Source organism: Colias croceus, chromosome 24, assembly GCF_905220415.1.
Source record: "Colias croceus chromosome 24, ilColCroc2.1".
Classification (NCBI taxonomy): domain Eukaryota; kingdom Metazoa; phylum Arthropoda; class Insecta; order Lepidoptera; family Pieridae; genus Colias; species Colias croceus.
Window position 1 is genome coordinate 549389 of NC_059560.1, and position 22495 is coordinate 571883.

The 22495-nt window shown below is 31.2% G+C and overlaps 1 protein-coding gene across 2 annotated transcripts in view; it reads left to right on the forward strand.

Moving 5' to 3' along the window:
* LOC123702855 (ABC transporter G family member 23) overlaps positions 1–22495 on the forward strand; it is an 84617-nt gene that overhangs the window by 48831 nt on the left and 13291 nt on the right. For both annotated transcript variants that reach the window (XM_045650677.1, XM_045650678.1), the window contains 6 exons: positions 8737–8830; positions 9333–9451; positions 11716–11834; positions 12925–13120; positions 18994–19195; positions 21320–21434. In XM_045650677.1, the coding sequence (XP_045506633.1) occupies positions 8737–8830; positions 9333–9451; positions 11716–11834; positions 12925–13120; positions 18994–19195; positions 21320–21434 (845 nt within the window). The remainder of the gene's footprint in view (positions 1–8736; positions 8831–9332; positions 9452–11715; positions 11835–12924; positions 13121–18993; positions 19196–21319; positions 21435–22495) is intronic.

Sequence of the window (22495 nt, forward strand, 5' to 3'; positions counted from 1 at the left end):
CCTTGCAGACTTATTTGTTAGCCAAAAAACTAAACAAATGTTTACTTACGTTTATATAAATCATATATATCTGATTTATTTTGTATAGAGGTACAAATAAGAATGAAACTGAAGGACATTGCAATAAATTTTATAAATATAGTAGTCCTTTTTTAACTCATGTCCCTTTAAATGCCAAAGAACGAGATGGTCATATAAAATAACTTACGATATAAATATTTGTACGACGTTATAGTCATTCAAAGTAAACTTCAATACAAAGAATCCTCAAGTAGTTGGAATGTCCTTAGGTAATGAGCATTCATGTTAGTCGGTCAAACATATAATTTATACATTAGTTATTGTAAATAACATGTATCAATATTTGAATATTGTTAGTTTACCCACGCAAATTCGTATGCTCTTCGAGGAATAATATTTTCCCCATTTTTACAACGTTTTTCATTGATGCTCCGCCCCTATAAGTTGTAGCATGACGTCATAATATGTACATCTAAGTAAATGGTCTTTTCAACACAAAATATAATAAAATATACTGAAAGAAGTGACTTTTGATAACAATCGTCCTTTATTTGATTTGCAAAAATTTAATTCGATCAATATAAGGTAATACTCACATAGGAATAACCAAATAACACATGTTTTTGTAATGTTATCTTGTACTTTCAACATTTAATTTCAACATACATAAAGATAGATTTAATTGATCATAAGGAACTCAAAGAAAAGCTAATTTAAATAAAAGCAGGTCACGCTATTCTCACTTGCATGCTTATCTAACAATATCTCCTAAAAACATCGACTTATATAAGTACATGTAACACATAATTCATTGATGTAATAATTTAAACGAACTTGGCCTACTTTGAAGTCCTCCTAAGTTCTAAGTATGATATTGATAAATAAGAAAGTTGTGCGGATATAAGTATGGGTATGTTGCGAAAACATTTCCCATGCGAGATTAAATGTGTTTATTATATCGACTAGAAGGGTGGTAATTGTAATAAAACTGTAACTTTTACCATAAAAAATATATAAATACTTACGATTGTAATAATACATACTAGACGTTTTAAAATTGAAACACATTAAGTAAGTTTTAAATCGCAACTCTTGAAATGTAGAGTTTATTTGATAAATGAAGGTAAATGTGTATTCTATAAGAACTAAAATTGTTTCTTGTGCGCACGTTTTCGTAGCGAATTTTAAAATATTTTCTATCACTTCATGTTTAAGTCACATTTTATATTAGGTATTTCAATGTCCTTCCTTTGTTACAAAACCGCATATTTTCCTTGCAAAATTTGTAAACAATTTTCTTCTTTTACGAGTTGTGCTCTATTTATGTAATCACCAGCATTCCGGCCGCGGCTTCGCCCGCGTTTAAAAAAAACCCGCATAGTTCCCGTTCCCGTGAGATTTCCCAGATAAAACCTATTCTATGTGTTAATTCAAGTTACCCTCTATATGTGTGCTAAATTTCATTGTAATCGGTTCAGTAGTATTTGCGTGAAAGAGTAACAAACATATATACACACATCCATCCTCATAAACCTTCACATTTAGTAGGAAATAGGATTTAGACAGACAAACTACAAGCTTTATTGTTATCAATCAATTATACATAATCCTGAAAACCTTGGACTTAGAAGAACATTGTATTTCTCTAAAATAAAACCTTTGATGTAAATAGACATTGACATAAGGCCGCCAGCGAGGTTGTTGAGAAAAATATATGCAAATGAACTAAACTATTTAATTCAACTGACTACAAAACAACCTTCGTATTACCCAGAGTGCTTCATTTAGATATACCTAGGAAATTAATTGGAAAATCCAGTTTTAGAATGTATAATACATACCTAGTATGGTAGTCTGTTGTTACTTGGTATGCCTTTCTTTAAATGATAGATAGATATTTCTATGTAATTACCTACCTAAAAATTTAAACACATTTTTGGGTGGTTGAGAATATTTATTAAGATCTTTAGCGTGTAAATTACTAAGAGGATTTCGGTAACATTTAACGAGTAAGTAGGTAAATGAGGAAATTCGCTTAAATTATACAAGTATGTAGGTTAATGTCTTAAGTAACACATTAGTCACCTTTTACTTAGGTACTACGTGAGCGAAGCCGTAGACTTGAGCTAAGTAGTATGTTGAAGAAATTTTTCTCAAGTTAACGACTATTTACATTCAAATTTCAATCAATCTTGGATTAATCATAATGTTGCCAATCTATGTATAACTTTTTAATGGCATAAGGAAAATGCATGAGTTAGAATTATGAGCAAACATGTATTATGCGCAGCTAGTACATATAGCTGCGCTCCGCGGTTTCACCCGCGTGCGGCGTGGCTCAGCTTATATTGGTCTTAACACCGAAAGAATTTTTCAAATCGGACCCAGTAGTTCTTAAGATTAGCGCGTTCAAACAAACAAACAAACTCTTCAGCTTTATAATATCACTAGCTTACCGCACGCGGCTTCGCCCGCTTTGTCTAAACCCTAATAAATTATATACTCAAACCTTCGTCTTGAATCACTCTATCTATTAAAAAAAACCGCATCAAAATCCGTTGCGTAGTTTTAAAGATTTAAGCATACAAAGGGACATAGGGAAATAGAGACCGAGAAAGCGACTTTGTTTTATACTATGTAGTGATGAAGTATAGATTATAGTGACAATACTTAGGCCCCGTTTCCACCTGCAAGTAAACTTCTGCAAGAACTGTCCGACAGTCTGTCTGACAGCAGCTTGCATGTGTTAACTCGGCGTTTCCACCTGCAAGTAGACTTGCAAGTTGCTGTCAGACAGACTGTCGGACACTTCTCGCGGAAGTTTTCTTGCAGGTGGAAACGCGGCCTTACAATAAATTTATGAGTTTATCTTTTTAAAGCGTTTTTTTAACTATATCTGTTGCGATACCTCTTATGTCATGATAGATAAGAGTTCATATAGAGTTAAGATACAATGAAAGTTCCTTGTTCCTACATGTTTACGTAATAATTGATTTTCCTCTGTTAAATGCCATGTTTACGTAAAGTGAAGTAAACTGCAGATAATCCTTGAAAGTACACAATAATTGAAGTGAAACTTCTTTATCGGGGTTGGAAAAAAATTTAGTGTAATATTTTTTCGCTACGCGTGACATTTTTCCGTTACGCGCCATCTTTTTCTTATCCCTACCACGCGTGATTCGACGTATTTATGTATAGTTGCATATGGTAAATCATTTTTTGAAAAATAAGGTCATAAAAATTTTTCACTTCTTACGTGTATAGTTGTATACACTAGTACACGCACATATTTTTATTTTTTATTTTGTAGGCACTTGATATGATTTTGTATTATACTAAAATCTTCCATAGGATAAACGTGCTAATTAGACTAATTACATGTTATTATAATATGTTTAGATATTTTTTCTTAACCATGATTTTGTTACTAAATTTGATATCAATTATCAAAATCTGAATGTAAATTCGTTGATGCTTTTGCAAATGTGTATGTATTTGAATATATTTTTGTACGTTCACCTCAAAATATCTAATTTCTACATATTATTTATATTATAGAGCTATTTTTATCATATGATTCTTAAATTAATTCTTCTATAGGTAAATGTACGCATACATATACAATTTAACATCTATTTTTGTGATATAAACAATATAACATCAATGTCCTCGGGTAGCTTATATAAGTATTTATAATTATAAAAACGTTCCTTATGCGGTCTCTTAAAATAAATATAATTATAATTTTTGAATGTTATTAAATTTCTCGATCATTCAAAATAACCTCGAGTTTCGATGATTAATATTTTTTTTAACGGAATCTTTTGCAACTGACTTTATATTTCTTATGTTATTTTTAAATTGCCACCTTTCCAACGTTAATGGTTTTTACTCATATTCTTGCAATTTGTATTTACGAAACCTATGTATGCTTAATTGCTTAAATCTTAAAAACTATACGCAACGGATTTTGATGCAGATTTTTTAGGCGATCGTACGGGCGAAAAACTAGCTCTTTATAAACTGCAATCGTTACTTTTAGCACTAAGCGTCGAATAAAATAAATAATGTGACTAAATAACTATCATACAATAGAATATACGACAATAAATAATATAAAGCACATAGGAAATACTTTAAATATTCGATAGTCCAATGTTTATCGTTATTTTAAAACATAACTTGTGGTTCCTATTGAAGAGTAATTTGAACAATAAAAATTTTGACGTAAATGCTGATTTACACAGGGTCAGTAACTGACTACAAATTCGAGGCAAATCAGTGCTGACCCGAAAAAAAACCCTGTGTAAACAGATTTGAAGTCAGTACAGAGGCTTGAAGTCTATGAAAGCAGTTAAAGTCAGACTTGTCTACTGACCCTGTGTAAATCAGCACTAACACCACACAATCGTATAATATAATGATAATAATTTAAAATATGAATAAACACAAAATTCGTATTACCTACATCGTTTAGATGTCAGCTTGTTTTTTGTAATATTGTTGTGTGCGCAGATTTACGCGGTGTAACAAAAAATAGTCAAATTGTTGCAAAAACGGTACGGAAAATCTGTATTTAAACAATGGTGTGACTTTGACACGACCCTAACCCCAAGTAATTGAACATAGTTACAACATAACACTAGTTAATTGTTCTGACTTCGTCTGTGTATCCTTGGTATATTGTAAATGAGGAAATACATTATGCGAACATATTTTTGCTTTAAATTAGTGATTTTTCTCCCTATTTACATTTGTGAACTTTGGACTAATCCTTGGAATGAGAAAAGACATTTTGTATCAAGTAATTTTTTTATTTACATTTGTAAAATTCGGGCTCGTATTTCTACTTCCAAGTATCTTTTTTATAATATATCATTTATGTCTAATGTTATTAATAAGAATATAATTCATTCATATATTAATGCTAAAAAATAAATACTTACACGTGTTTAATAAACAGTACTTTATTAAATGTTACAGTACATTTAATGAAGTAGAATACAAAGTCACACTAATGATTGTTTAATAAGTTATAGTGTTTTATTGCCTGTTTTATTTAAAATTCTATTTAATGATATCATTAATGAAGTAAAATAATGAGCTAGAGCCCGGGGCTTTATTTACAAGAGATATGGTCTTCGTAGAGCAACTTTTCCGAACCGGTGGTAAATGATTAAACAACGTGACGATTTAAAAGTTTTTTCTGGAAGAATTTAATAAGTACACAGTTTGAATTTGAAAAAAATAGCATTCTACGTTACCTTTACGCAAAAAATATGTTTAGATATCTTTAATAGCTGCATTTTGATCTAAAATTACTTAAATGAGTATTGAGTATTTATAACTACTATTAAATAATTAATTCTCTTGCCTTTGTAATTTTAAATACTTATTACAACTATAATTCATTATATTATAATGTCTTAGGACAAAGACAACGTGTGAGTCAGCAGTATTGCATGTAACAATGTATTATTGTGTTTGTAACAATTATTTAAATATATGCAACACTGAAATAAAATTTGCATTATGGCCCTATTAATTATTGTATTATAAATAATATTTAATAGAAAGTATTACCGTTTAGTATTTCGTAATTATAATTTATAAGGTCATGGATAAAATTAGATTCATATTTTTTGTTTTTGTTTGATTAAATAATAGTGTAAACAGTTTATAAAAAGTTTCCGGAACTGCACAAACTCAAATCTACTGCACCGATTTTCACCCTGTTTTGACTAATGAATAGCGTGGTTCTCGAGGAATGAGTAAATTCGACTTTGTTAAGTTTTAGACTACGCAGGAGAAGCCGTGTGGAAAGCTAATTATATACCTAAAGAACTAATAATAGATATGTCTAAATGTTGGCACACATACTTATTTCGCATGATTGTAGTCTATTTATTACAAGTAGTGGATTCAAATAAATAATAATATTATAAATCCGCTTGTTATCTTACTTACTTCTAAGAATCACAACAAGAATCAAGTGTTAAAATTCTTAGTATGCAAGTAGTTAGAGATTAAGTTGTGTCTACACGATTTCAGACATGCACAGTTCTGAAAATCAAGCTAAAATAATGCGTTCTATAACTTAATAATTAATTTATAAAGAATCGCGAATGCCATAATGTACATTTTATTAATTTAAAAGTACACCCGTACGACGTAGAAAATACGCCCAGCATATAGATACTTTTCTGAAAATCCTGAAAAAAGATAATTAATAACTGAAGGAAAAATCATTGAATAAAATGCACTAATATTATTATAACGGATCATATTAAATTGAATATAATTACAAAACTATTTAGTAACTAACAAGCCCAACAATAAATTGAGCGTGTCTACAATTATAAAATCCACACACATCACTATGATATGCGTCAAATTACGTTAAAAAAAATAGCAGTACGTAACTGCACCCGCCAAGGTCGAGTGCGAAAGGGATGGGTATACGTCTGTCAGTTTCGTCGCGTATTTTATCGCAATCATTTCACCACGCGACCGTGAGCAATGTGTCAAAACATACGCTCAAAGAATATTTAATCTGTAGACTGTTAGATGCATCTAGTATGCCACAGATAATATAATAGTATGCTAGTAACTATGCTATCTATACTAATATTATAAAGAGGAAAGGTTTGTATGCATATAATATGTATGTATGGTTTTCACGCACAAACTAGTGGACCGATTTTGATGAAATTTGGCACAGATAATCTTTAGACCCTGAGAAAGAACATAGGCTACCTTTTATTGCGAAATATGTACCACGGGCGAAGCAGGGGCGGACCGCTAGTACATAATATTATGTTTGTCTTTTTGTTTCGATCCATGTTTTATTGCTAGAAAATTGTAGCTAGAGAACAATACAATTTTATGCAATTCATTGTAATATTATTACCATTTGTATCTAATAATATATTATTAATAATTTACTTTGTTGTTGTTATACGCCTTCAGACACTTTTCAACAACGTATTCCGATAGTTACTAGGTATATGAGATTCTAAATTTATTCCACATAGGTACTAGGCATTATAAGCCTTTTTACATGGCTTAGGTAACTGAAGTAAATACTAAATATTTATTTAATAAACGATCTTATTTATATCCATAATTTTGCGTAAGAACTTAAAAATAAAAAGATTTTTAATCTCACCATCTTATTCAGTAAATCATTAATTGAGACCACAGTCAATATTGACACTACGGTTACAAATTCTCGTTAGTAAATATGTAATAAGGCAATGACCTATAATAAGTACTTTATCCTTTTTGCGGTTTGTGCCAATTATTTAGTGTACTTCTAATGAATATAGCGGTTATTGCAATTCAAATATGACTTGGTCTTGAATGAAAGAGCCAGACAACTGTGGAATGAATCACGAATAACTTTGGAAAGATTTATTTGTTAAACAAAGTAAATTGACCAATGACAATTTCATGTTCACAAGCTGAGAAATTAAACTAAAAAAAATATAATATGATAAGTAAGCTTTTAATTTGATAGCAAATCCGAAAAAAGGTTTGCGAATGATTCTGTAACGGTGCATTTAGATCAAACGAACATAGAGCTAAAGCTAGAGCGAGAACATTCTTTCGTGGTCTTTTAGTGTACACGAAAACTATTCAGTGTTGTTCAGTATCAGAACATTGCATAGAATCTTATCGAACGTACTAAGAACAACGAAAGAATGCTCTACCCCTGTTTACACAAGAATTTGACATAGTGAGGTTAGAATGAGCGTTAGCTCATCTATATTCTATACTAATATTTTAAAGCTGAAGAGTTTGTTTGTTTGAACGTTTAATCTCTAAACTACTGGTCCGATTTGAAAAATTATTTCGGTGTTAGATAGCCTATGTATCGAGGAAGGCTAGCTAAGCTAAGGAAAGCTATATATCATCACGCTAAGACCAACAGGAGCGGAGCAATGCGGGTGAAACCGCGGAGCACAGCTAGTGCACCATGATAAGACTATTTCTATTCAATGGTTTGTTAGGAATAATTCGATAATGTGAAAGCTACAAACAATAAAAGAATTTCATATAATAATGACTAGGATCGCCCGGGGGTCGAAATTCGACCTTCTCAATGTAACAACTCTCACCTGCGTTCCACCGCATTAAATACGATAAATGTGTTTTGTGTTGTCAGAGTGTTGGTTCGATAATATAATAAGCTTTTTCTCAATTGGTTAGTAGGCTTAGTAGAATGTTTAAGTGTATAAAAAAAAATATCTCAGCACTAACTTTACTTTGTGACATTGTATACAAAGTCACAAAGTAAGTAGTAATTGTTTTATTGCATAAAACTAATGTAATTTACTTCTAATGTTATCTCGGCAATGACCTTTACAATAAATTAAATAAAATTCTCAATATTTACCCTCTCGATCGATCCAATTGTAAAATCAAAATCTCTATGTACCTGAAAAAGTACTTTTTTTTGTCTTATTCACAAGCTTGCTGCAGATTCGGTCCATAAGGCTGCTACATTGTATTTTAGATACCTATACTAAGTAGGGCCTGGTGACTCGTACCACAGGTTCTTCAGAACCCACTTCGGACACGCTCTCATAAGGTTGCCTAATATATATTATGTATTAGTATTATTCATTCTTTGTAAAGTTTTTAACCCTTGTGAGAGAGATAAATAAATGTTTTTATTTATATTTTATTTAATGTTTATTTTCTTTGTTACAGAGAGACCTCGCCTCCGTCGCCGATGGGTGACGAGAAAGAGTCCAAAATGAGTCACATACAGTTTTCAACACCACTGGACAAACAAAATACGATCGTAAGTATTATCCCTATGTTATTACTCTTAATTACATCAATCAAAACCTTCAATCTTTAGTTGAATGACACTGAATCCTGTCCCTATCCCCAATCTTTTAAAAACTGGCAACTGATCTGCAAAGACCTTTCCTATGCAAATGTGCAAGGGCGGTGATGGATTATCATTTATCATTAAACAAAGTACCAGCTCTAGGAAAATAATGACAAAGATTAAGTTGAACGTAGAATTCCAACGTTGGTCGCTTCTCAGTGAGCACTGTGACCATATTCTTTTCTGCTTCTTTGTATCTATGTCACTAGCCGAGTACTGAAAGCTTCTTGACGTAAATACTTACTTTCTACACTTTTTAAATGTTTTGTACAGTGTCATAGACATTACTTATAGGTAACTCTACATTTCATTATTTGAATAAAAGAAAAATTACGTTCTCAAATGCACTTTCAGTTAACTTGTATTTATCCTTATAAATGTATGTTATGTCAATTTCCTCTTTCCCCAGGCGTTACAAAAGCGCGCCGAAGCTGTGTGCGTACAAAATGCCTACAAACATTACGGCTCAAACAAACGACCCAACCATGTGCTCAGTAAACTCAACATGACAGTTAAAAAGGGTACCATGTAAGTATTTAAACGCTTTATAAAATATGTAGTTAATTAGCTTATGTCCAACGTCGTCTAGTCTCCCCTACAATCTACAATGACGGCGGATCTGACATTAAGGCCCCTACATTTTCGAGATTGCCTCTAATCGCCAAACGTTGCTCATGATGAAGAGGGCCCTTAAGGCGAGAAGTTCAAAAAAATCTTTTATTTTTCTTATTTCTAATCTTTTTTTGATCCTGGGCTTTGAGTATGAATACTATCTTCTAAAATTCCATAATATAGATACAACAATCGAAACAAATAATATCGTATTTATTCTATTGGGCGTTAAACATTTCTAAAGAATATTAAAAATTTCCACGTCCAATGGTTAACCCCAATGCCAGTCATTTCAAAGAATGTATTAATCACTGGCTCGAACAATTAATTGTTGCAGTCTGTATAACAATGATACTCTGCACAATCAGGATATACTACTACTGTACATATAACATACTATTGATTCACTGTGTAAGGGCTATGGCACATGTCCAAGGGCGTCCCAACAAAGGATCATTAACCTCTTATTATAAACAATCGTCAATCAAAGGCTGTATAATTAATATGATACTTAATACGAGGGCAATAGAAGCTATTTCCGCATATAATAAAGGTTACTGACGTAGGCTGTTACGTAGAAAATTCATTGTGGAATGAAAATGGTTCTTACGTCCTGTATAGGTGCGTAGCTACCGCCGTATCTGCCGTATCAATTATACGGGGCCCCCGCGCCAAGGCCCAAGGCCCCCAACGTGCGTAAGCAAAAATTACTAAAAAATTCCCAAAATTTTTTTTTTCCGAAATGATAAAAGTCAAAAAAAGCAATTTCTGGCTTCCTGTGTGTACCTATATTTAATTTGAATTGTTTGTAAAATTTTTGGAATAAGTGACAGATAGAATATACCTACTTAATTATGATGAATAAATATTTCTTTTTTTTTTCTTTTGTGAAAAAGGCCCTTCCTAAGGGCCCCCAAACAAATTTTTATACGGGGCCCCGCCAAGGCACGCTACGCTTCTGGTCCTGTAGATTTTATCGAAGTATTTAAATCTGAAATTAGGTGGAATTTTAACTTGATTTAATTCATTTATTTTTAATTGTATTTAATTATTACAAGTTTTTAGTTTAGTTACGTGAAAATAATTGTATAAATTACAGTATGCATGATAGATCTTAATTATTTTTGTATTGATTACTATAATTTTTTCTACGTTTTCTCTGGAACTTCTAAGTGTATAATATACATAATATTGTTTAATAAACGGTATAGTAGTATTCTTTATATTTGCTATATATGATTATCTTTGTTATCTTCTACTATATCGGGTTTTCCTTCCTGACGCTATAACTCCAGAACGCACGAACCGATTTCCACGGTTTTGCATTCGTTGGAAAGGTCTCGGGCTCCGTGAGGTTTATAGCAAAGAAAAGGTGTCTCTGGTGGCGAAACGGAGTTCGCCCGATTTGCTAGTTAAACATAGAATATATTTAGCTCTACCCAGCTCTCTACTTCAGATATTCTAAGATAGACAACTAAGGGCCGATTTTTCAATGCTTGGATAAAACTTATCCGTCCAATAAAGTATTACACGATAATATTAAAATGTCACGTAAACTGTCAAATATGGGCAATTAGAATACGTTTTTAAAATGGTAGTTTTATACATTATTCGACGAATAAGTTTTAACCAATGATTGAAAAATCAGTCCTAAATTATAAATATTACGTATTTTCAGCTCTAATGGATACAATTCCCACATTTATCCTTGATTTTATAATCTAAATATGTTTCCATACAAATAAACATAATAGCATTGCCTTGGGTATACAAATTTCTACGGTCTACTTGTGGTTACGCCAGAAAGGATATTTCGACAGCGCATATTATACTTAAATATTATGGCCACGGTTTCAAGCGTGAACTATTAGATTAATTGTGAAGTATCCCGTTGAGTATGCCTTAAAAATTTGAATAATTTGATAACAACTACCTACTCTAAATTTAAGAGAAAAAGTATATTTTGTAACTAGTGAAATTTTAACCGATTTGAAATGTCGCCTAATAATGACAAGAATCGACAAAAATATAATGTAATGGTATGGATAGAAGGAACATTCATATAAATCCAGCACAATACGTAAAACAAACAAACAATAACAAATAAAAGAGCGTTTGAATCTTGCCAAAGTTTCATTTCTGACACGCATGCTCTTTTTAATTTTATAAATTATTTACAGCTATGGCCTATTGGGGGCTTCAGGTTGCGGCAAGACTACACTTCTCTCCTGTATCGTGGGGCGGCGGAAACTTAACAGTGGGGACATTTGGGTGTTGGGAGGGAAACCGGGGACCAAAGGTAAGCTATAGATACTAGGTACTGTTAAAACAAAGCAAATATAAATATAAATTCTTCTTTTTGATTTTACGCGAGCATTATACATTTAGTTTACGACTTATCGGATTAGTCTCCCCCTGACTACGCTCGCTGCAAAGTGTGTGAAACGTCGGGATAATAATAAAATGAATAAATCGCGTTTAAAATCCGTTAAAATCTTTAATTTCTAATTTAAAAATCAAATATACAAATCGAGACAATAAGTTATCTGTAACAAATTTTAAACATGTCTAGCTGCTTTTGGATATATAAATAGAAAACAACCGAATCTATTCTTACAATTAGGATGATAGTATGGGACATAAAATTGAACTAAAAAATATCCAGTAATAATTATCTAAATTTCAATTTAAATAATTATAAAGTAACTTGCATACTTGAGCTGTCTAGACTACAACTTATCACATTGTAAAGTGATAATGGATAATGTAAATGTAACTTTCATAAAAATGTATACAACTAATAAAAACAATACACTTATTATCGTATTTTAGCTTTATTTTTAGACGCTTCATTGTCAGCTCTATGACAATTAGCATGCAATTTAAGTCACAGTATGTCTGCCCAAATAAAACTACTATATGTATAATATTAACTTTATTATAATGTTTTAATAAGAAGCCATCTTTTTATTAATATAATTCTTATAACGTACAATTATAACGAACATAATTTATTACTGCTAATGCTTAATATGTATGAACTAAAGACTGTAATTTTGAATCGTCTAGACTAGACATTTTTGCATTCCCAATCAATATAATAACAGAATAATTACCACATATTTATTGCCTTTTAAAAACTCTTCATGACTTTCTTTAAACTCCTCCTTTCCTATAATATTATTTCTCTAAGACGTATTTATTAAAGCATTACGCAGTGACTTCTGAGCTTAACTTAGACTCTACTTATTATCTCTCCTTTTCTTGTCCTATATAGGTATGTATAATTGTTGCGTGACGTCAGAGGGTAAGGATATCTCTCTGACGTCACGCTTTAAGCATTACTTCTCCTATAAATGAACTAACCAATTATAACAATCTGATCACAGGTTCTGGAGTACCCGGCAAGCGCGTGGGCTACATGCCTCAAGAAATTGCGTTATACGGCGAGTTCACAATAAGAGAAACAATGATGTACTTTGGCTGGATCTTCGGTATGGAGACCAGGGAGATTGGGGAGCGGCTGCGGTTCCTCCTCGACTTCCTGGATCTGCCCAGCGAAAACCGTATGGTGAAGAATTTGAGGTTAGTTTTTTGCTACTAGATGAATTGACCTTTATTTATTTATTTATTTATAAATATTTTATTGCTCTGAATAAATTGCAAATTGAGACCTAATCTAGGATACATTGTAACAAACGGCGGCCTTTTCCCTAAATAGCAATTTCTTCCAGACAACCGGCCTTCTGTTGGTGTAAAATAATGTTCGTTAATCATGACTGTACCGAGTAAGGTTTTAAAGTTATCTATAGGTGAGCTATAGGTGAGCTACTTAAATATAGGGGTAGGTATTTAAAGGAGTATGAGTATGAATAAAAAAGCAACAGTAAAGTGAATTTTTATACTTACCTATAAATCCGTTTAGTTTTCAATTAATAAAACTGACGGGTTCATACCAAGCAGATGGCTACATTGTAACATTTGTTATTATTATTTCCCATTGATTTATTACAGTAATAAAAATTTAGGAAAATGTCTATTTTATTCATTACAATTAATTGACCTTACATCAAACTTGGTAAAGAGTGAATCGATTACGATAATTGAGAATAATTTTTACCAACCGTGTACTAAACTTAGACCTAAATAAGAATTTAAGAATAGACTCCATTCTGACCGCATAGATAATTGTTATTTCTTATATGTTATTTTTATATATTGCTCTGATAAAGAATTATTTTTCATTCAATAAAATATAATTACAGGACAATAAAATTAAGAAGACATTTCCTCATAAAATGACATTTATTAACAATCAATGACATTTATTAACATTTGGTCCTTTGCCTGCACTTTCGTACATGTCTAAAAAAACAATGTTTTTTTTTTCTTATGGCAAGAAGTTGGCAGTGAAAAAAAAACAATGTTCACAGATAATGAAATTCACTTCCCGCCATTTTGTATCTATATTGTTAAACAATTTGAAGCTATACAAGCAATTGTACATAAGGAAGTTAGCATATTGACATCACACGTAGGTACCTATAAGTTTAATAAAAACTACGATATACAATATATTTTTTCCGCTTTAAGTGTTGGTCGTTTGTATGGATATTTTATTATTTGTATACGTCAATTCTCAAATTTTTGTTCGCACCCGTTTTATTATTACCAATTCACACTACTGTAGGTTTTCTAGAAATTAAATGCATTATTTAGGTTTAGTTCGATATTCAATCTTAAAAGATAAGCAAGTTTTGTTTTTATATTTCGTAGTAAATATATTTTTATCGATAGGTATTTTTAGATTGCATACATAAAAATACATATTTTTTGCTGTAAGAATTTGGCGGGAAGTCAGAGTACAAATACGATACAGATTTAAAAAAAATCAGGCTATTTTTTGGCGCGTTTTTTTTTCCTATTTTCTATTAATAACATGCAATGCATGAGACAATGTTTATTATTCATATTACATATGAATATTTAATGGTTTATTAACTGCAAGAATAAAATATACACAAGATTTTTACAGTCAAAATAAAATAAAATTTAAATCGTCGAAGATTAAAACCGTGAGTAAAATTGAAAGTTTCAAATATAGATTTTTCGAAATCAAATTGTTTGTTTGGCGAAACTAAGAGTAAGTACGTTTTTTTTTAAATAATTCGAGAAGGAAATATATAAAACAGAAGCTTGTTAAGTTTGACTAGTTACAATTATTTTGAATTAGGTATTATGAATTACGATTTACGATTTAACTTTTAACGAAGGTTGAATATTTTAATGTCAGTTTTTCTAATGGCGTTAGGTAATCAAGATTATCAAATGAAGGATAAATATGAAATACACCTAAAATTAACAAATTTGAAATTAATTCTAATTATGTTATAATATCATACGCTGTATCTCTCGAGCATTTTAAAATTATAAGTCACAGGTTTCCTGAAACTAAAAATACACATTGTAAGTATTCAAAATCATTTATTAATTATTTTAGTATTCTTTATTTAACTACGACGTCACAGTTTTACTATCCGGAAATTTTACGAATAAATGTGTTAAATAATGAACTAAAAAAAACAAGGAAGTAGGTAATTTTAGGATGGCGAAAAATATTTTATAAAGCTAAGTAAGTTTTGTTTTTAAAAATTTTGTTGTTTTATGATTGTAGAAAATATTATTATATGAAAAAACTATTTATTATAGAATAGGTAATGAATTCATAGATTCGTATAAACCTACGGGCTACGACTAAGTTGAACGCGATTTATGAAAGTGATATTTTTCGATACAATAGCAAAAAAATAAAGATAGATAACTATTTTTCATATTAACATTAACAAGATGGAGTAAGCTTTCATTTAAAATAATTTTTAACCGACTTCAAAAAAGGAGGAGGTTCTCAATTCGACCGTATATAATTATTTTTTATTATTTGTGGTCCTAATGATGCTTAATTGGTTACAAATATTTTCATTTAGGAGTTAACCTTTATTACATCTAAATAACAACCAGATTTCATATATGGAGTATTCATTCTTGTCCTACATATCATTCACATCCGTTAACCTCAGTGAATGTAAGATTTCTTATGTAATCTTATTACGAACATTTAAATTGCTTGTTTCACGACGGTAATATATACTGTGAGTCTGTGATACATAACATTGGCCCAAGATTGGCCAATGTGGGCAAATATTTGTGTATAACTAGATTTCTGCAAGCCAACTTTCCTTTTGTTTAAACTATGTAATAGCACAGATAATATAACTAGATGTTGTAATGTAGTGATATTCAAATTGGTAAAGTACCTACTTCATAACTTATCTTAGAAATATGAAAGTGGAATAAATCAATGCAATGTTTGTTTGTTCACGCAAAACCTACTGAATTCATTGGCTCTACATACGATGTTCAATAATTATTCTAAATAATCGGTCTAAAATCATTGTATTATATGATTGATTTACTGTCTCATCATATTATGCTTTACCTATTTACAAAATTAAATCGAAGTACAAACAAATATTTCATATTTTTAATTGTTTGTAGCAGAAATAATGCCCAATTATCATCGCCCATTCAAAAGTTTCTCTCCAAAAGAACCGAACTGTAACCGTATTAATTACAAACATACATAATTACATGTTTAAGTTAAGCGCCACCTAATTCACTACAAAGACACTTCGTCACACTTATTACCAAATGCGTCACGCTTATTACCAAAACCGTCATGCTTGTTACAACGTCACGTTAGGGCGGCCGTACACGGACCGCCGGCCGGCCGCGGCGCGGACCCGAACGGTTTGAAGTCGCGACCGCGCGGTGAACTATGGAAATTCATTCACTGCCGTACACGGATTGCTCGAGCTTTCGCGACCGCTTCAAGCCGTCAACTGCGCGGTTTGTAGCGACAGCTCGAGCAGTCAACGACCGACCGCTCGAGCAGTCCGTGTACGTCGCTTAGCCTAGCCGTTAACTGCTCGAGCAGTCCGAGTACGGCCGGCCTTAGGAGTGACTATTGTCACGTACAATACTATGTCATTATTGTTACCTACTGTTGTTCTAAATGTGTTTGTTAGCACGTATCGAATCGTTTAGTTCTGCTATTATACAGTAATTTGCCTAATTGTTTATTAATATAGTTCAGCTTTTGATGTTAACCGTTTCATTGTATTTGAGTTAATTGATAATGTAAATGCACCTATTATTATATTTTGAATAAGTTTTCTGCTATAACGTATTGACATAATTTTAGCTCTTTCACTAAAATGTAAATTGGTTTATATTTTGCCTCAAAAAGGTTATAACCTGCTATAGCTATAGGTTACTGAAACCAATTACACTCAGGTTATAATATGATAAAAAACGCTCTTTAACATTTTTAAGTAGTCTTATAAAATATGTATTATTAAAAATCAGAAGAATGCCTCTGCGTTCATTGATATAGTTACTATAGCCTACTTATATGACTAACATAGCACAGATACAATATCCTATCGGCCTATCCTACTAATATTATAAGTATTAGGTATATTGTGAGGATGTGTATGTGTGTGTTTATTACTCTTTCACGCAAATACTACTGAACCGATTACAATGAAATTAAGCACACATATAGAGGGTAACTTCGATTAACACATAGGTTTTATCCTGGAAATCCCACGGGAACGGGGAACTATGCGGCTTTTCTTTGAAAACGCGGGTGAAGCCGTGGGCGGAAAGCTAGTATACTATATACCCACAAAACTAAGAAAAAGTAATTTTCTCCTTAATATGTCTTTAAAATTCCATAGATGTCCTCAATCGAATTAAGGAAATGTTGAGATATAATGCCTAGGCTTGCGTGACGGTCTATCATTATGGTTCATTACTTTGAATAAAGAAAACCATGGTGTATAAAGAATGCTGTTTTACGACACTTTGATATATAAACAACTTGATAACCTACCCATGATTACGTTCTTTGTTAATGTTTTTATGTCATATTCGTATAATTTTATAATTTATTATGAAACGATACAGAATCATTTTATAATGAAGATCATGGAAATGTTATTATAGAAAAAAAATCTTGGATTTAAAAGGCAGTAGTAGAAACACAAACTACACTAACTATTAAATAATGTCGTCACCAAAGTCAGGCAAAGGATCACGACCAAACAGCCCTATTTTGTGTAGATACGGCAATTACAAAAAATGTATAAACTATGTTTTTTATACTTTTTCACGTATTTAGCCTATAGCTACATTTTCATAATATAGCTCTGCATTTAAAAATAACATTAAGTATATATTACTTATGTAAAATAATTAAATGTGTCCAATAAAAATAGTGAATAGGCAACTTTATTACATGTAATTAGTCAGTACAGATTATTATGAACTTTCGATAAAAAGTGTGTCTAAGTAGTGATGTAATAATTAGATAACTCACTTTCGCGTATTAAGTAGACCAAGTGAGATAGATGTATCTTTGAATTGGTGTACATTACATGCATTTAAAATTTGATGACTGGATAAATATTTGTTGAGCAACTGTTGATCAACAATTGCTTGTAACTTTGTTTAAATGTTCGAAATCTATACTTGATAGAAAGCTGAAGAAATTGTTTATTTGAAAGCGCTAATCTCAGGTACTACTGGACCGATTTGAAAAATTATTTCGGTGTTATATAGCCCATTTATCGTGGAAGGCTATAAGCTATATATCATCACGCCAAAACCAACAGGAGCGGAGCAATGCGGGTGGAACCGCGGGGCATAGTTAGTAGAATATGTATGTTCGTCAACATGCATTTTCAATTCTGCAACATACAGTGTTGTCAGGGACTCCTCAAAAAGTTCTAATTTATCTCGATCAATTCAAAAAAATGATAATGATATCATTTTTTAGAATCATCAAAGAGAAACAATATTTTATAATAGCGGATATACAATAGACAATTTTTGCATTGTAACGTCCACGTAATAACAAAAGATTTTAAATACAGCAATCATGATCATTATATTTTAAAATCATCTATAGACTAAAAAGATTCGAAAGTTTAATTATTGTATAGAATAAAATAATGCAATGATTTGAATTATCTTGAGTGAATCTATACAATATTATAGTCTATACAAACTAAAGTATACATTTTTTATTCAAAACTATGGTTGTGAAAGTGCCTTTAACAAAACAAAGATTATTAGATAGAAGTCCATACTTGTGCCCTTTTCATTCATGCATACAATCAAAATGCTACCAAGAAGATCTTTTTAAAGAATATATATGTATATAATTATATATACCTAATATGCCAATTGTTTTGCGAATTGTGTGGACTATTTTATTAATTAAATCATGTGATTTTTTGTATTACCACAATTCTAACAAATAAATGATTTGAATTTGATTTTGAATTTGAATAATTATACAAATACCTACAAATAAAACATTGAAATTCCAACAGTGGTGGCCAACAGCGTCGAGTCTCCTTCGCAGTGGCTCTCATGCACGACCCTGAGCTGCTCATCCTGGACGAGCCAACAGTGGGCGTGGACCCACTACTGCGACAGTCCATCTGGACACACCTGGTGCGCATCACCAGCTCTGGTGATAAGACTGTGATCATCACCACACATTATATTGAAGAGGCCCGGCAGGCGCATTGTGTAAGTGTTCGCTTATAATTCGAAGTTTAGTTATTACATAGTTTTACTATGCTGATGTCTATAATACGTAGATTAGTTGTTAAGTAGTTTTTTTTTTGCAAACTTGTCGACATAAACAATTATTAATTACTGATATGAAACGATGTTTATAATAATGAAAAATGTTTTATTAGCTTCGTTCTGTTATTATTTTTAGGTGTAGGATACGTAAAGTATAGTTCAGTTGGTTTAGGTACTTATATGACATTTTTAAGGGATAATAAAGAGCATCCATTCTTTGATAATTTGGTGTTTACAACAAAAATATGAACAGTTTTTATGAGTCAAATCACCTTATTAATATCTTGAATTACTAAAAGTTCATCTATCAAAACAGAGATACATAGCCTACGTAACTAACGTAAATATAAACCGGTTATAATATTTTTAAAAAGATCTCCATTGATAATTAATAAAATAAATGATTAAATTTGGAATGCGGTTAAACAACGTGACGATCGTCGATTGTCTGTTCGTTTGATGTCACGTTTTTGGTGTAAACACGTCTCTTGATATCATAGTGTATCTTCGTTGTATCTTTAGGTTAAAATCGTTTGTTAGACTAACTAGATATTGGTAATAGAAAATTACTGGATTTGGATGTATGGCGATGCTATAATAATAAAAAAAAAAAAAGTTTGTAACTTGTAAGTCCTAGGAAAAATATTTTAGGGCAAGATTTATATGATGATAAAATTGAAAATTTCTTTACTTTTTGATTCAGTAATAAAAAATTAAGTTAATATTCTATGTGTGTATTCACGAGCAATAGTATTGACAATCATTATTTTAATTTTTATTGAAGTATTTCGCAATTAAACCGGTAATTAAATGTATTTATTAAAGTACCAAGCAATGTCAATTAGGAGGAAAATTATTATAAAAGTTAGAGGTCGTACAAAACGTTTATTATAAACATATAGAGATCATTTATTAAAGCATTATACTTCTATTAGTATAGGACAGATGGTAAATAATATATTTTTTACGAGCAAAATTGACATTTATATTATCACTAGCGGTTCGCCCCGGCTTCGCCCGTGGTACCTATATGTTTAAGTTTTTGTTCATAAAAACTATCCTATCTCTCAAGTTGGATGGAACTGCACATGGTGTGCGAATTTTATTATAATCGGTTAAATGGTTTAGGAGTCCATTGAGGACAAACATTGTGACACGAGATTTATATGTATATTATCATAAATCATAATTAAATCAAGCCCAAACATTTACGCAAAACCATTTTAATATTAATTTGACAAATAAAAAAGCTTAATATTAAGCCTTGTTATTAAAATTAAGTAGGCAGTTTTTATCTCTATCGTCAACTTGACGTGACGTTTTAATATGTAATTAAATACTAAACAAATAATTAAAAAGAAGTATAACTCGCTTCACAAATTAATATTAAAATTTTTAGTCAGTTAATGAGAAGGCCGAAGCCTTTTATTTGAATAAAATTTAATAAATAAGTATGGGTGAAAAAAACACGGAGTGCTATTAGACCTTTTAGCACAAAGAATATCTCAAATAGGTAGTGAAAAACAATGAGGAAAATCTTTTCTGTCGATGTAATAAGGATGTTAAAACTATTGATTCGACGTTTATAACTTTAGACTTTTTTATAACACAAAAATTATCTACCTAAGAATACGCATTGATTTTTGAGTAAATCCATACTAATATTATAAATGCGAAAGTAACTCTGTCTGTCTGTCTGTTACTCAATCACGCTTTAACTACTGAACCAATTTTCATGAAATTTGGCATAGAGACATTTTGATACCCGAGAAAGGACATAGGATAGGTTTTATCCCGGAAATCCCACGGGAACGGGAACGATGCGGGTTTTTCTTTGACTGCGCGGGCGATGCCGCGGGTGGAAAGCTAGTTGGTTTATAAGCGTTTTTGTTATCTGTAATTTTTATACGATTTTACAGACAACTATTACTTAATATGTACATAGAAAATGAATACATCTACTACTATCGTTTTGTAATCGTACCGTAATTTACAGCTTTGACATTCAAAACTAATCCTTAAGTTACACAAAATAAGTGTTAATATTTCACAAATGAATTTCAGATTGGTTTGATGCGTAGTGGCCGACTGTTAGCAGAAGACACACCTCAAGCCTTGCTCACTATGTACAACTGTATATCTTTAGAAGACGTCTTCCTCAAGCTATCAAGGAAACAAGGTATTGTATATTTGTATGATATTTTATAATCCTGACAGTCTATAACAAGATTGATAGTTGATATCAAATGTAGAGTCATTGAACTGTAGGTGTAAAAACTGTAGAAAATTCTGTTTGTTTCCGTTTGGAAATTTTTATATAATAATTATTTAAAAGTATTTTAATTTACATTTAAAGAGACGTTTAAAAAATTATAACAAAAGACAATGTAAAGTCAATATAGAGCCTTTAATTTCTCAAAATTTAATAGTCAGATAATATTTATGTACTGCTTTCTATAGTATCTTAATCTTAATATATTATAAAGGCGTAAGTTTGTAAGTATGGATGTATGGATGTTTGTTACTCTTTCACGTAAAAACTACTGAACCGATTACAATGAAATTTAGCACACATATAGAGGGTAACTTGGATTAACACATAGGATAGTTTTTATCCCGGAAATCCCACGAGAACGGGAACTATGCGGGTTTTCCTTTGCAAACGCGGGCGAAGCCGCGGGCGGAAATCTAGTTTTTAATATACCTATTTACAAAAATTTGCGACGCTTAAACTACAAATAAAATAAGGTCACTTTTTCCCTCACAATGCTACCACGATTTCATATTCATTTAATTCAAAAATAAATTTAAATGAAACTATATCTATCTAGCGTGTCTTGCGAGATCTGTTACATAAGGTTACATAACTACACGTTTCCGTGATGATTCCGAACCATTAACTTGATTCCCCGTGAAAAATATCGAACGAACGACAAAATAGAAATGCCTAGAACTTTCTATTGGACGCCATTTATAAAAGAAATTGAATATCACTTTCCATATCGATTTTATATACAAAATCGGATGTGTTTATTGCGTGCCAAATTTTACAAGTGTGAATGAATAGATCGTTATTATTTTTTATACAATTCCTAAAGATTCTGAATATTGTTTTATTGTGACTTGAAGTCTACATTAAAACTACTAAAATCGGTAGTAAATCTTAAATTAATATGTTATGACTTATGACGATTCAAAAGTGCTTCTAGAAGAAGTCTTATTGAATAAATAAATGTTTGA